Below are 14,839 nucleotides of genomic sequence, written 5' to 3' on the forward strand. Positions count from 1 at the left end.
TAAAAATTATGTGATTCTCCATAAACTGTACACAAATTGGTGATCTCCTCAGTCCCCTTTAAATTTCATATGAACACGGCGGCTCTTCGGCTCCTCCCCGTCTTTCAGCACATTCTTCAATCTGCAGATGAGGATCCGCGACACAGAGCGAGGTTCAGAGGACAAGTGTGTGTGTGTGTGTGTGTGTGTATGTGTGTGTGTGTGTGTGATCAGGAAGACTCGTATTTGGCTTGTTCAGTACTCAAATGTTAGACACATCTATGCCATACAGTGGAATGCTGCAATAAGTTAACCATCCTACCCTGTTAGGCAAACCTTTATTTAAATTAATTAATTATTATTTTTTTACTATTATATCCACGTTGGGGGCTGAGCCCCCCCTTAAATGAAAATCCTGGAATCGTCCCTGGTGTAGAGTTGATGGAGAATCACAGAATTTTAGGAGGGCTGAGTAGAAATGTTAGGGGGGCTAAAGCCCACCTAAAAATGGCCTAGCATCGTCCATGCTGCTACCATATGCGGTTTAGTAGGACTGTGCTCAGTGTCATTTATCTGATCAGTGGAGGTTTCTGTCACCGATGACGTGGTTGCGTCCTCCGTTACTGACCGGTGTAACTCGCTCTGCTTCTGTCTCCCACGATCTTGATAAAAAGGTGTGCAGTTCCATCTTCTCAGGATCTCTTTTGATCAGACACACCATCAACTTTTCTTGTGGATTTAAAAAAATTTTAAAATATGTTTGATGGTCTCTTTGACATTTAATCATATTTATTTAGGTGGATCAATAAACCATTCTTTTTTCCGCTGCTCTCTGCACGTGAAACAATAATCACCAACCAATGAGAGTAACTGTAGATGCGCATGCTACGAGTAAAGTTTCACTTTTATGCGTATTCTCAACGTAGCTTAATGCATTAAGTCGTTTTATTAATACATTAATTTCACTATACACAAATAGGCCTAATATATTATTCATCACTCTAAACACGTTAATGTAAATAATGACATTCTCAAAATATTACGAATTTAAACCCGTATTGCTACGAATCTTGTGATTTTTACTTTATTCTCAGTGTTAACTTTATTCGTGAAATATTACTACTTTGTCGCAATTTTATTTAGTTTGACTTTTTTTCTGGAATAACTACCAGTTAAATTTTGCATTATAATGACTTTAATCTCAAGAGGTTTTCCATTTTAATTTTTATCTTTGCACAGGCATCTTTAAAGTTGAACAAAAGAAGTTCTGCGCAGATGGCAGGACAACACCAGCGCGATTAAGTATTTACAAAGCACATAAAAATACTTCGCAGCTTTACACTCACACAGTCACGGTAAATTTATACATATTCATTTAAAATGTAAATATTACTATATATGTATTAAAGTATTAAAATATATATATATAAGAACTGCGTTATACTGTATAATGTGCTCTGGCCAGAGTTGTACCATGTGCCACCTGGTGGGAATTCTGTGAAGTACAACACATGCATTTAAATACCAAAGCGCCGACTCGCACAATCTCGCGGCACACAGCGGGCGGAATCGCGGCATGCCGCGGGAAAAAGCGCGCATTTTTTAATTCCACATCTGTATGCAAAGACATGATGCCTGTGCACATCAGTAAAGATGGCTTCTGAAGACCAACACAAACACTTGACCAAAGATACCAGCTGCCATCTCGCACTCATTTCACATGAGTTGCTATTCCCGAAATGTATGAGAAATGTAAGGCGGGCATTGAATACAAGCTTAAGCAGGTAAAATACTACTCCACGACCATAGATATTCAGCAGAACGATGGCGCCGTATATGAGTTTAACGGTCCATTATATTAATAACAACTTTGAAATAAAAAGTCGATGCTTGCAAACAGCATTCTTCCAAGAAGATCACACTGGAGAAAATATGTCTCAAGGTTTCAAAGAAGCTTTAGCATCATGGGGACTTAGAGCAACAAGTGTCTATCACCACAGACAATGGATCCAACATAGTGAAGGCTGTCACTTTGAAAAACCGGACACGGGTGCAGTGCTTCGGACACAGACTACATTTGGCAATTGGTAAGTTAGACTGTAGTATATGTTTATTATACTTTACATTAAATAATGTATACTTTACATTAGGACACTTTGTAGGGCATAATTTTTCTTAAGAAACAAATTGTGCAAAGATGTTTAATATAAAGATGTATTATAATGTTTTGTACTAATAGTATTTTCAACTTGTACAATAGTTGATAACACTTTACAATAAGGTGTTATTTGTTAACAGTAGTAAATGCATTAGGTAATATACACTACCAGTCAAAAGTTTGGACACACCTTTTAATTCAATGTTTTTTGTTTAGGGATTTATTTTCTACATTCTAGAACAATCCTGGAGATTTCAAAACTATGAAATAACACACATGGACTTCAGTAATCCATATGTCATGACAACAAAAACCAGTCAGTTGTTATTTTAAGACACGAAGGTCAGGTGTTCTGGAATAGTTCTTGCAAGAACAGTATTGTCAAGTGCATTTGCAAAACCCATCAAGCCCCATGATGAAACTGGCTCACATGAAGACCATCCCAGTAAAGCAAGACCAAAACTGACCTCTGCTGCAGAGGAGAAGTTCATTTAGAGTTACCAGCCTCAGAAATCACCAATTAACAGCGCCTCAGATTAGAGGCGTTATGAAGGCTTTACAGAGCATCAGTAGCAGACATATCTCAATATCAACTGTTCAAAGGACATTATTGTGGATTTCGGCCGCCTTCAGCATTGTTTTACAATGTAGAGAGAAATAAACATCAGGAAACACCATGGGATTAGAAGGAGTGTCCAAACTTTTGACTGGTAGTGTAAGCTAACAATAAACAATTTAATTTTTCAGCATTTATTAATTCTTGTTAATGTTAGTTCATGTCAATACAGTTATTCATGTTAACAATGACAATGTTTGATTTTAATAATGTATTAGTAAATGCTAAAATTAACATGAATAACATTAACAAATGCTGTATTAGTATTGTTCATTCTTAGTTAATTTTAGCTAATGCATTAACTAATTGTTAACAAATAGCACCTTACTGTATAGTGTTACCCAATAGTTTTATATTTAAATACATGAAATACTTACAATATAACATTTTTATCATGTTTTGCAAATTTTTTTTTTTTAGAAAATGCAATCAAGGATGAACCTCACATTTCCCGAGCCAACGGCTTGTGCAAAAAGCTAGCGGGACATTTTTCCCCCACAGTTGGAAAAAAAGATGTTAGCTGAAGCCCAGGAAGAACGGCTTTCCCAACATGCCCTCATAACATCATGTCCGACAAGATGGGGCTCAATGCAACAAATGATAGACAGGGATTTGGAGTAACAGAGGGCACTGTTTTTCAGCTGACTGTAAAACATGACACCTAGTGCCACAATGGCAAGACACAGATGTTCTAGAATCTGTAAGTAAGGCATTGGGTCCACTTCAGGAGTTCACGGATGCCCTTTCCAGTGAAAACTACATCAGTGTGTCCTACGTGAAACCAGTTCTTCATCTGTTGAACACAAAGATACTTGCAGTGGAGGATGAAAATACTGACCTGACAAAGACTATAAATTCAAAAATTCTTAACTACACAAACAAACATCATAAGGATGAAACTACCTAAGAGCTTATGGATACAGCAACATTTTTGGATCCAAGATTCAAAACCAGCTACACTGATGAGGATAAACCTCCAAACATTAAGGCCAGGAAAAAGCAAGGAAGTCCTTAGGAAGCTTCTTCAAAACGACATCAGCCATGCCAGCAGCTCTGCAACTTGAAGCCATAGCCTCTGAGTTAAACAACTACCTGCTTTCTCAATCTATTGACAGTGAGGAAGATCCTCTGAAATGGTGGAGACGCCATCATATAAATTTTTCAAGAATGAGCAGGGTTGCACAAAAGTGTCTTTGTATTCCTGCCACCAGCTCACCTTCAGAGAGAGTGTTTAGTATTGGGGGAAATGTGGTGACGTTACCGTTCATGCATAAAACCAGAAATGGTGGACATGCTGGTTTTTCTTCCAAAAAACCTTTAAGCAATCTATTTTTTGGTTTGGAATTCAGTTAGTTTTTATTTATTGTTATGACCGGAGACTATGTTGTCTGTTTTTAAGACACAATTTATTACAATTTTGTTTATCAAGCAGTTAATACTACTGTACAGTATGTTATTTTATTGTGAAATGTATGCACTGAAAAACTATTTTGAAGTTTATTTATTGTTATGAATGGAATTTAGGTTAGTTAACCTTAATTTATTTTATGTTGTCTGTTTTAAAAACAGTTTATTACAGTTTTGTTTATCAAGCTGTTAATACCATGTTATTTCGTTGTGAAATGTTTTGTTATGCACTTCTTGTGCACTGAATATATTTAGAATATAGCATGTTTAAAAATGCAAAAACAATTGCCAAAATCGCAAATTGCAATATTTATTTAAAAAAAAAAAAAAATCGCCCCTTAAGCCTACACTGCACCACAGTCCTGACACTCCCAAAGCTACACACTCTGTAATTCTGTTCTGCATGGCCCATACACCTACACTACTTGATCAAGAGGTCTACGCTGCATTATACACCCCATGTACCCATGGACTGCTTTACATGCCCTATATGCCTGACGTGGGGTGCATACCACAGGTCTCCTGTTAAACTCTTCTTATTTTCCTATCCGTCTGGTGTCTCTATGCAACTGAACCTCCACAGAAACAAAAGCAGAACTTCTCAGCTACAGATACCTCCATCTTACACTCACACACAGTAAATACAACTATACTACACGACTCTCTACAGAGGATTTCTCAGAGTTCAACAATAGCAGATCTGCAATACTCTGTGTCAGCAATATATGAAAAACAGGTCCTCTAGAGGCTCCACCCATACTGCGACATGTAATTTTGCTACATGTAATCTCACCTCCACCTCTTTAGTGTCTCCATGTTCAAAGTACTCCTGTATGATGGGGTTCATAACCTTCTCTAGCTCTCCTTCCTCCAGCTCAGGAACCACTGTGGCGTATACCGTGTCCCCCTACACAAACACACAGCATTATAATTGCAAGGTCTTGATAAATAGTGGTAGGCAAGAGTATGTTCCACTCACCTGTGAAGATTCATCATAATTTGGATCTTTACAGTCTGGTTCCTCCATCTCATACACTAATCCAGCAGCTCCCCACACACCCTTTCCCCCCGCTCCACCTAGACATTCACACAGACACACACACACCCTATGAAATGCAGGAACATATCACAAAGTTACATTAAAGCACACCCATTATGTGACATTAAAATTCAACATTTGCTCAACATTTTAATTTTCCCCAGAATCTCCACTGATATTTATGGAAACTGGCCATCTGCACGGTTCTCTGACATCAGAAATTTATGTAACACACAAAGCATCACAATTCAGGATCAAAGTTAAGTAATTCTGGGCATGTGTGTTAGCATTAGCTCTGTCACTTACCTTTTTTGGGCAGCCCTCGTCCTTTTCCCATGCGGGACTTCCTGTCATTTGTTTGTGTTCTTCCTTTAGGGCTGTGAGGGTCAGGTACATCCCCCACATTCTCTGACAGAGAATCACGGGTGGAGTCACGTGACGATGACGACTTCCTGGGACGACGTTTTGCCTTCGCTTTGAGCCGAGCCTCGTGAAGAGCCTTTTCCTGTGGAGTCCAGTTACCATTCACTTCACTGTCAATCAGCTCCTCATCATACACTGACTCCACCTCTTGATCTAGCTCTTTCCCCACAGGGAACACACCTGTACAAACAATTACAAACAACACAGTTTAAACACACATAGCACTGACTTTATAGTATACTGTTGCAGAAAAGAAACAATTTATAATTGTTATAAAATCTAAATCTATCTGGTGTCAAACAAAATCCAATTTTAATATGTGGAGTTCTGTAAAAGTGCTTTATGACAAAGTACATTTCAAAAAGCCCTATAGAAATAAAATGCTAACAGTTAGATTAAATACAAAAAAATATAACCATACTGCCCCAATCTGTGGCTCTCACAGTACATTAGCTCCTCTCATTTAAAATGTGTCAGTCATAATACACGCACTTCAGCACCTTAGCTCCTGTACAGATTTATCAATAATCTGAGTCATCATCTTTAATGGGATCACCATCTTGCACCACAAAACGCGATCTGGTGACTAAATACTTAAAGTCACTCCACTGCAATATGATATTACACTCTTAATAGTTTAGTAATGACAATGTGCATCTTCACAATAGGAATACATACTTGGCAAGTTCTAGTACCATTAAACACAGAATAAGAACAGAGCACTATGAACTCATTTATGTTCTTCAAACCATTCCCAAACAATAGGTCGCATGCATCAATATTTGTGTAAAGTGGGTTTGTACATGTTTGCATCGGCAAAGTAAAGATTTACAGTAGATTTGTAAACATTGCTTTTTATCAACATACAAATGAATACATACGTCATCAATCACCCATGAATTACTGGCAAATGCACACCAAAGCTAATTTGCATTTTGTGATGCCCACAAAACTTCCAGCAGAATTGACAAGAAAATAAATTCTGAGGTAAAAATAAGTAAATAAATAAAACAAGTACACAAAAACATGGAGGAGGACTTTTTCTCCTTCAGCTTGAAAGTTATGTGAAATTCACACTTCTATCACTCTCTCCCTTACACACACCCAAGATTCAAGATTCAAGATTCAAGAAGCTTTTATTGTCATTTCAACCACATACAGCTGACGCAGTACATAGTGAAATGAAACGTTTCTCCAGGACCTGGTGCTACAGAAACATACAACAACAAGTTCAACACAAAACAACAAACACCACCACAGAGCTAGGACAGAAGTTTGTCTCAGCCACGTAAAGTGCACAGTGTGCAGCTAGGTGCAAACAGAGCATAGACAAGACAGTGCAAAAGACAATAAATACAATAAAGACAACACAAAAGAACACGGGACACTTAGCGCCGAAAAGAAATAAAAGAAAATAGATAAAGTGAAATGATGTAAAAAAAAGTATTGTGCAAAAATATTGTGCAAAAATACACAGCAGCGGTTGAGGTAGTGCAAATAGAATAAACATAAATATAACTATAGCAGCGGATGACAGGTAGAGGTAGTGCAGTAAGTAGTGAACAATATAAATTGTGTGTGTGTGTGTTCACACAGTCAAGAGAGTGTGTGTGTATCTGTGTGTGAGAGAGACAGAGAGTTAGTATACAGTTCAGTCCTGAGTGAGAGTGTGTGTGTGTGTGTGAGAGTGTGTAGAACAGTTCAGTCCTGAGTGAGAGTGTGTGTGTGTGTGTGAGAGTGTGTAGAACAGTTCAGTCCTGAGTGAGAGTGTGTGTGTGTGTGTGTGAGAGAGAGTAGAACAGTTCAGTCCTGAGTGAGAGTGTGTGTGTGTGTGTGTGAGAGAGAGTAGAACAGTTCAGTCCTGAGTGAGAGTGTGTGTGTGAGAGTGTAGAACAGTTCAGTCCCGGGTGTTGAGGAGCCTAATGGCTTGAGGAAAGAAACTGTTACACAGTCTGGTTGTGAGGCCCGACTGTATTTCATTCAATATCACATATTTATTTAAAAACTGGGGAAAGGTCATGTCCACTGGCTGCCAGTAGCTGAAGGCACCAGATTCAAAACACAGATGCTTGCCTATGAAGCCAAAAATAGACCAGCTCCCTCTTATCTCATCACCCCTCACACTACACCATGCTCCCTCAGATCTTCTAGCACTGCTCAACTGCTCCCACCATCTCTCAGGGTATAAGGTATTCTGGCACCTAGGTGGTGGTGAACTTACCTAGAAGACTTCTTCCTGAACTACTTCAACAAGCACTTATTTCCCAAATTATTGACGTGTTCCCCGGGTAAGTGACGCACACGTACCCAGCCACTGATATCTGCTTTTTCTGGTCTCATTACTATAATACTTAAACTGAATAAGGACTGTTTATTGCTTAACAAATGAAGACATATTACTCTTATAATGATACAAAAATATTTTCACACATTTTACTTGAAGATTACAGTTTACTTAGATAAAATAATAAATAATTTCCAGTCTGGGTTTATGCAAGGAAAACGTTACTTGTAACATCCACTAAATCCTAAATTTTATTGATTACACTGGATAATTGCTTCAATCTTTTTATAGACATTTATGAAGCCTTTGACACTAAGAAGCATAATCTCTTACTGGGAGCACTGGAAGATTTTGGTTTTGTTCAATATTTTATAAATGCTATAAGAACAATATATAATGGTAACAACAGTTCCATCAAACCTCCCCATGGCACCACCCATATAACTCATGGACTCAACCTACGTGATCCTGCAGCTCCTTTTTTATTAGTTATGCAGCTGTTAGATATTCATATATTTCAAGATCTTCAGAGATATTAAAATTTGATAAAAATGTTCCCAAATATTAGCTGATACAGCTGTTTTTTAAAGGATGAAAAGGAGATTAAGTAGTATTAAGTTGTTTATACATTTTCAGAAACATTTTCATCTATATTATATACATTTCTGGCCTAAATGTTTAAAACACACATTCAATATACTAAAATAGAAAATATCCCTATTGAACATAAAGTTAATTATTTTGGTATTCATATATGTCGAAAGACTGGAATTAATACTTTAGATTGTTAGACAGATGGACAGACAGATGGACGGAAGTACTTTATAGATCCCATGAGGGAAATTCTTTTGTTACAGCAGCTTTAGTCAGTAACAAGTTTTAAAATTCCAAAAAATCAAAATAAATTTAATATGTGGATAAATTTTATTAACAAATATATTAGATGTTCCAAACACAATAAATTCCATTTTTTGGCTAACTGGATTAAAATTATATTTTTATTTCATAGCTGATGAAGTAAATTGCTTAGTTATTCAGAATTACAGTCATACCCCACCCTACATCGTCAAGTTCTCCGATGACACGACCATGGTGGGTCTCATCAGCAAGAATGACGAATCAGCATACAGAGAGGAGGTGCAGCAGCTAACAGCCTGGTGTAGAGCCAACAACCTGTCCTGACCTGACTAAAGAGATTGTTGTTGACTTCAGGAGAGCACAGAGTGACCATTCTCCACTGAACATCGATGGGTCCATCGAGGAGATCGTCAAGAGCACCAAATTCCTTGGTGTTCACCTGGTGGAGGACCTCACCTGGTCACTCAACACCAGCTCCATCACCAGAAAAGCCGAGCAGCGTCTCTACTTCCTGCGAAGGCTGAGGAAGACTCATCTTCCACCTCCCATCCTGAGCACCTTCTACAGAGGGACCATGGAGAGCGTCCTGAGCAGCTGCATCACTGCCTGGTTTGGGAACTGGACCGTCTCAGATCACAAGACAGGTGATTCTCACGAAATCTTGGTTTTAAAAATTTCAAAAATGCTTAAATTAACTTTTTTTTTCAGACATTACCAAAGTCTGGAGTATTTGTGAACATTAATTTTAAAACTTTTATTTACCATTTAACACCTTTTTGAACATAATTTCCAAAATAAGTCCTTAAAAATCTCATTACCGCAACACTGTGAAAACATCAACACTGATAGAAACACAAATACATTTTCACAGTTTTAAAAATGGATTATTAATAGTTATGCACAGTTACTTCAAGTTCTGAAATAATATTTATTTTTAATTTAACAGTTTTTTAAATTGACAGATTTCTCTCATTACCGCAACACCGTCCACAATTTACAACCATTTTTTTTTATATTTTGAAGAAACCTCACATTTTTTCAAAATGACGTGAGAAACCTGACAGAACATCATTTTAAGATTCTGCACATGCATTTAAAATCAAAGTACTATATTTCTATTAATTAAATTAACATCTAATAAACATGAGTTTTGGTAATGATAAGTACACTAGTCTGAGATTTATACTGAGACTTGTGTACTAGTGTGAGATTTATACTGAGACTTGTGTACTAGTGTGAGATTTATACTGAGACTTGTGTACTAGTGTGAGATTTATACTGAGACTTGTGTACTAGTGTGAGATAATGCAGAAACAGATAATATTTACACAATCATGCATTCAAGTTCAAAACAGTTTTATTGTCCAGTGCTTCAAAAATACAAAAGCCAAGAATAAAAAAAAATTAAGAAAAACATTAAAACAGGAATAAACAGGACAACATTTCAACGTTTACCTAAAAAACATGGCATTAAAAAATAACTGACCACTGTCTTTTTTTCTTTTCCTGTTGCTTTTTAGTCAGCTGATTTCTTTATTTTACCAGTTTGTTTTCGTTTTTGATTCCTGGAAGCAGAAAGAAAGCATTACATTAAATTAGTCTCATAACATGGGGGAAAAACATTTTATGTATACATCATCATATAGTATAGACTTGATGCTTACTCTGTGTGTGTGTGTGTGTGTGTGGGTGTGGGTGTGGGTGTGTGTGTGTGTGTGTGTGTGTGTGTGTGTGTGTGTGTGTGTGTGTGTGGGTGTGCTATACTGGGCCTGAAGTTGTGGGGTGGGGTAGAGCTTAAGGTATGACCAGTACACTCAATCCAGCGCCAAAGTCCTGTTATAGTAGTGGCTAAAGGGTTGTGTGTGTGTGTGTGTGTGTGTGTGTGTGTGTGTGTGTGTGTGTGTGTGTGTTTTTCCTAACACTGTAGGGTGTTTTTTGCTAATTACCCCTGCTGTAACATCTCCAAACCTAAACTAACCTCCCTCCTCCTCCAGCAGTTCTGGGTTTCTGTAGAATTTTTCCCTGAACTTTGTCACCCTGACCTTTGCTAAAGCTTTTTTTTTCACATTTGCTGATTGATAGAATGAAACAAATCATAAAGCAAAATATCAACATTTAGGAAATTTGAAATTAATATTAAATTCATAAGAGATATTTAAAGTTCTCTTTACCACAACTGGCCTTAAATGGTTGTGGTGTATGAGAATGGTGTTGCGGAGGAGGACGTGCCTCAGGATGTTTCGCTAACAATAGAGAAGCCATGACGGCATTACTAATTTTTTCTCAATGCATATAATAAGACCTTAATAAAGTACATTTTCATAAAAAAATTGCAAATCTAAAAATTTTCGAAATGTAGAAAACTTCCTGTTTGGGTAATGATAATGAAAATGCCATGTTAACATTCTGACAATAGAATATTTAACATTTAACTGGAGAGATATGAAGAGATGATCTTACCTGGTCACCATCTTGAAGTAACTGTCCCATGTGCTCCATCACTCATAATCAAACTTTATTTCCATTCTGTATGTGTGTTTAAACAGTCCTCAAAAAGTGTTGTGGAGGATGAGAACATCAGGCATGGACACATCATTTTCCTACTTTTTTTCATTATTATTATACATGAATATTCAGTAAAAAAAATTGTCATCTAGAATAATCTAGTAGAACATCCATTTATTTATTTATTTTTTTTATTTTTTATGTTAATTTGTTTAAATTAAATCATAACACACATTCAGACACAGAGGGACGCGTTGCGGGAATGAGAATTTCAGCAGAAAATGCAGTAAAATAGAAAAATAATTCATTCATTCTCATGTCGAAATTCCACATTGTGCAAGGTAGAGAACAGTACTGTCTTTATTCTGATGCTTTTTTATATCACTAAATTACACTTTTTATATTTAAAATCATTAGCGCTGTGGTGTTTCAATGGTTTCGTGAGAATCACCCAGACCCTTCAGCGGATAGTGAGGACAGCTGAGAAGATCATCGGAGTCTCTCTTCCCTCAATTATGGACATTTACTCTACACGCTGCATCCGCAAAGCCAACAGCATTGTGAATGATCCCACACACCCCACACACCCCTCACACACACTCTTACACACCCCACACACCCCTCACACACACTCTTACACACCCCACACACCCCTCACACCCACTCTTACACACCCCACACACCCCTCACACACACTCTTACACACCCCACACACCCCTCACACACACTCTTCACCCTTCTGCCATCCAGAAAGAGGTACCGAAGCATTCGGACCCGTACAACCAGACTGTTGAACAGCTTCTTCCCTCAGGCAATCAGGTACAGTATCTCAACAGAGAACTGAACTGAGTTGAGCACACACACGCGCGCGCACACACGCACACACGCGCACACACACGCGCACACACACGCGCACACACACGCGCACACACACGCGCACACAACCAAGATCTGATCTCAACAGAGAAACTGAACTGTGCTGGACACGGACACACAAAAACTGATGACTGCTTTCAACAGAGAGCTATACTGTGCTGGACACACACACACACACAAATTGTCCTGTTTGCACACATATGTCACTTTACATTACATGTTACATTGATCCTGTTTACATGCGTCACATTAATATTTACACTCACTGTTTACACTGTTCTTTTGCACAGAGTCGGTCTACATGTTGTTTATCTGCACTGTCTTGTCTTGTCATCCTGTGCACTTCTGTTGTATGTCTAGTTTTTTTTTATTGCACCTTAAGTATAGTTTAGTCTTTATCTCTATGTTTAGTTCTATGTTTGTCTGCGTCACTGTACTTTGTGTTCTGTGTAGCACCTCTGGTCCAGGAGGAACGTTGTTTCCCTTCACTGTGTACTGCATCAGCTATATATGGTTGAAGTGACAATAAAGCTTCTTTGACTTTGACTTTAATTGGTTCCAAGAGACGCGGCGTAAGTCGATATTCGCAGTAAGTCAGACATGACCCTATAAAGTGCTGTACATGTTGCCTATATTGACACATGAATGAATATGTATTTTCTTATTTTCTAAAAAGAATTTTGTTTAGTTTGGTTTTATTAGCCATTTTTCATTGTTACTATGTGACGGAGGGACCAACGCAAGGTTGTGTAAAGCACCGTAAATTGGATTTAATTTTTCGTAAAGTCAGAATCAATGTATGTTGAAACGACGCAAAACTGGGCACTACTGTACTTGTTCATAATTTCTTTAAAATGTAATATCCCATTGTCTTCAATAGAATTTTGCAGTGTCTGTTAAGCAATATCATCAGGTTGTGTTAGATTGTTGCAGGAGAAGATTCCTTTAAATCAGGCTTTAAATTTGATATTGTGGTTAATGGAAATAATTTAACTGACCAAAAATAAAGAAAAACGTTTCAATACCCATACAAGGTATACTGTTGCAATACAATATTCATACAAATTATCATTCGATATCAATGATTAAATATCAATTATTAATCAATACAAATTCATTTGGAACACTAACTTTAATAATTTAAACTGGATTACGCACTTATAACAAATTTCTGTGTTTTTCAAAATTATTCACTTAATTTAGCCAACAAAATAAAACTTGAAAAAAGACAGACATTGATGTTTGTTGTGGGTTTGCAATAATAGTGAAAAAACTGACAAATCCAAAAGCTATTAAATTCAAAATATTAATATTTTAAATATTTTCAAAGCCTTAAAATGTAATTGTAATACACGGTTGAAATGTTCGCCATCTGCATGTGTCTATGTCGAGATATTTGTGTTTTTAATTATTATCATCGTCATCATTAAGTTGTTTTTATCTCTCCCTTGAAAGCTATATATTCTTTCAGAGTAATAATATCGATCTATTTTGAAAGTAATATAATTTATGAAGCTGCGCGTGCTTTATACTACGTCATACGTTACAGCGCAAGTGCGCATGCCCAGTGTACTTCAGCTGTCGTGTTTAGCAGAGAGCTAACAGGAAAGGGCTAAATGAAACACACTTTTACGTGTAATTTCACATATACTTATCCGTAATTATTAGAAATCTACATCTATATTTTTTCCCACATTGTACTTTCTGTGGTACAGCCTTGCCAAAATAACATTAATATTAGCCAACATTAGCCCGTGTTAGCTTTACAAATACGGAGCACATGGCGGAGTAGGGAAGCAAGCGAGTCCAGTCATTAACCAGTGCTGGATAAACACACTGGTCCAGGGTACAGGTTTTACTCAGTCATGGAAGGCTGGAGACGGATAAACACGATGTAAAGGACTCTGTGTGTGTGTGTGTGTGTGTGTAAAGGCGCTTACCGTCGCGCTGAGCTGCGCAGTTCCACGCCTCCACCTCCGCCGCCATTGAACTGCTGACTTAAAGCCCGTTTATTCACACTAACAAAGAGTTGTTGAGAAACGCCGCTTGCTGAACTCTCTGTAATAAAACGAAATACACCTCTCAACATTGAAATGCAGTGCTACTGCTCATTTTGTCAAAAAACAAACAAACAAACAAAAAACTAAACAAACCCCCAGTTAAAGCAGCACAAAACTGACTAAGATAGTTGTAATGAGTTTATGATTAATCTCGGATTATACTTTCTATTTAGAGGCTTTAATAAGATCTGCTGAATGTACAGATCTCTGAGGAGAAGTAAACACTGTTTATAGCGCGACTATCAAATCACGTGAACATCCTAGAGGGCGGTGTGGGTTTCAGCCAATCAGATTTCAGCAAGAGTTTAAAGCTCAAGTGATCCGTTTCTCCGCTCGTATGCAGCGTTCACGACAACTGGTAACTCGAATGTTTCCAACTCGGAGTATCCTATTTCCCAGATCAAATGAGCGGTCTGAAGTCGGAAATAGCATTCACTGTAATCTAACCAAAAAAACCTGTCTTTAATTAAAGAGTTGTTTGGTTAGTGTTAAATTTGTTAAAGTCTATGCTATAATTCAGTGGTAATGGCAGGCTGATCAAAAGTCCTAACAAAGCGAATTAACGTTTCAAATTATGAAAATAATCACCCAGTTTTTAGCGATTTCATATATAACCAGGGACTCAGAAGGCTAC

General features: G+C 37.4%; 1 protein-coding gene across 3 annotated transcripts in view; it reads right to left on the reverse strand.

Moving 5' to 3' along the window:
- Positions 1-14,469, reverse strand: part of pdcd4a (programmed cell death 4a) — a 39,713-nt gene extending 25,244 nt beyond the window's left edge. For 2 of the 3 annotated variants that reach the window (XM_058386635.1, XM_058386634.1), the window contains exons 1-4: positions 14,086-14,466; positions 5,506-5,802; positions 5,140-5,237; positions 4,954-5,067 (exon numbers count right to left, since the gene is read on the reverse strand). In XM_058386635.1, coding sequence (XP_058242618.1) covers positions 4,954-5,067; positions 5,140-5,237; positions 5,506-5,802; positions 14,086-14,131 — 555 coding nt within the window. In that variant the 5' untranslated portion in view covers positions 14,132-14,466. Of the gene's footprint in view, positions 1-4,953; positions 5,068-5,139; positions 5,238-5,505; positions 5,803-14,085 lie in introns of all 3 variants that reach the window. The other variant, XM_058386636.1, reaches the window with a different exon arrangement.
- Between the last annotated feature and the right edge of the window lie 370 nt (positions 14,470-14,839).

This window comes from Hemibagrus wyckioides, linkage group LG03, assembly GCF_019097595.1.
Source record: "Hemibagrus wyckioides isolate EC202008001 linkage group LG03, SWU_Hwy_1.0, whole genome shotgun sequence".
NCBI classification, from domain to species: Eukaryota; Metazoa; Chordata; class Actinopteri; order Siluriformes; family Bagridae; genus Hemibagrus; species Hemibagrus wyckioides.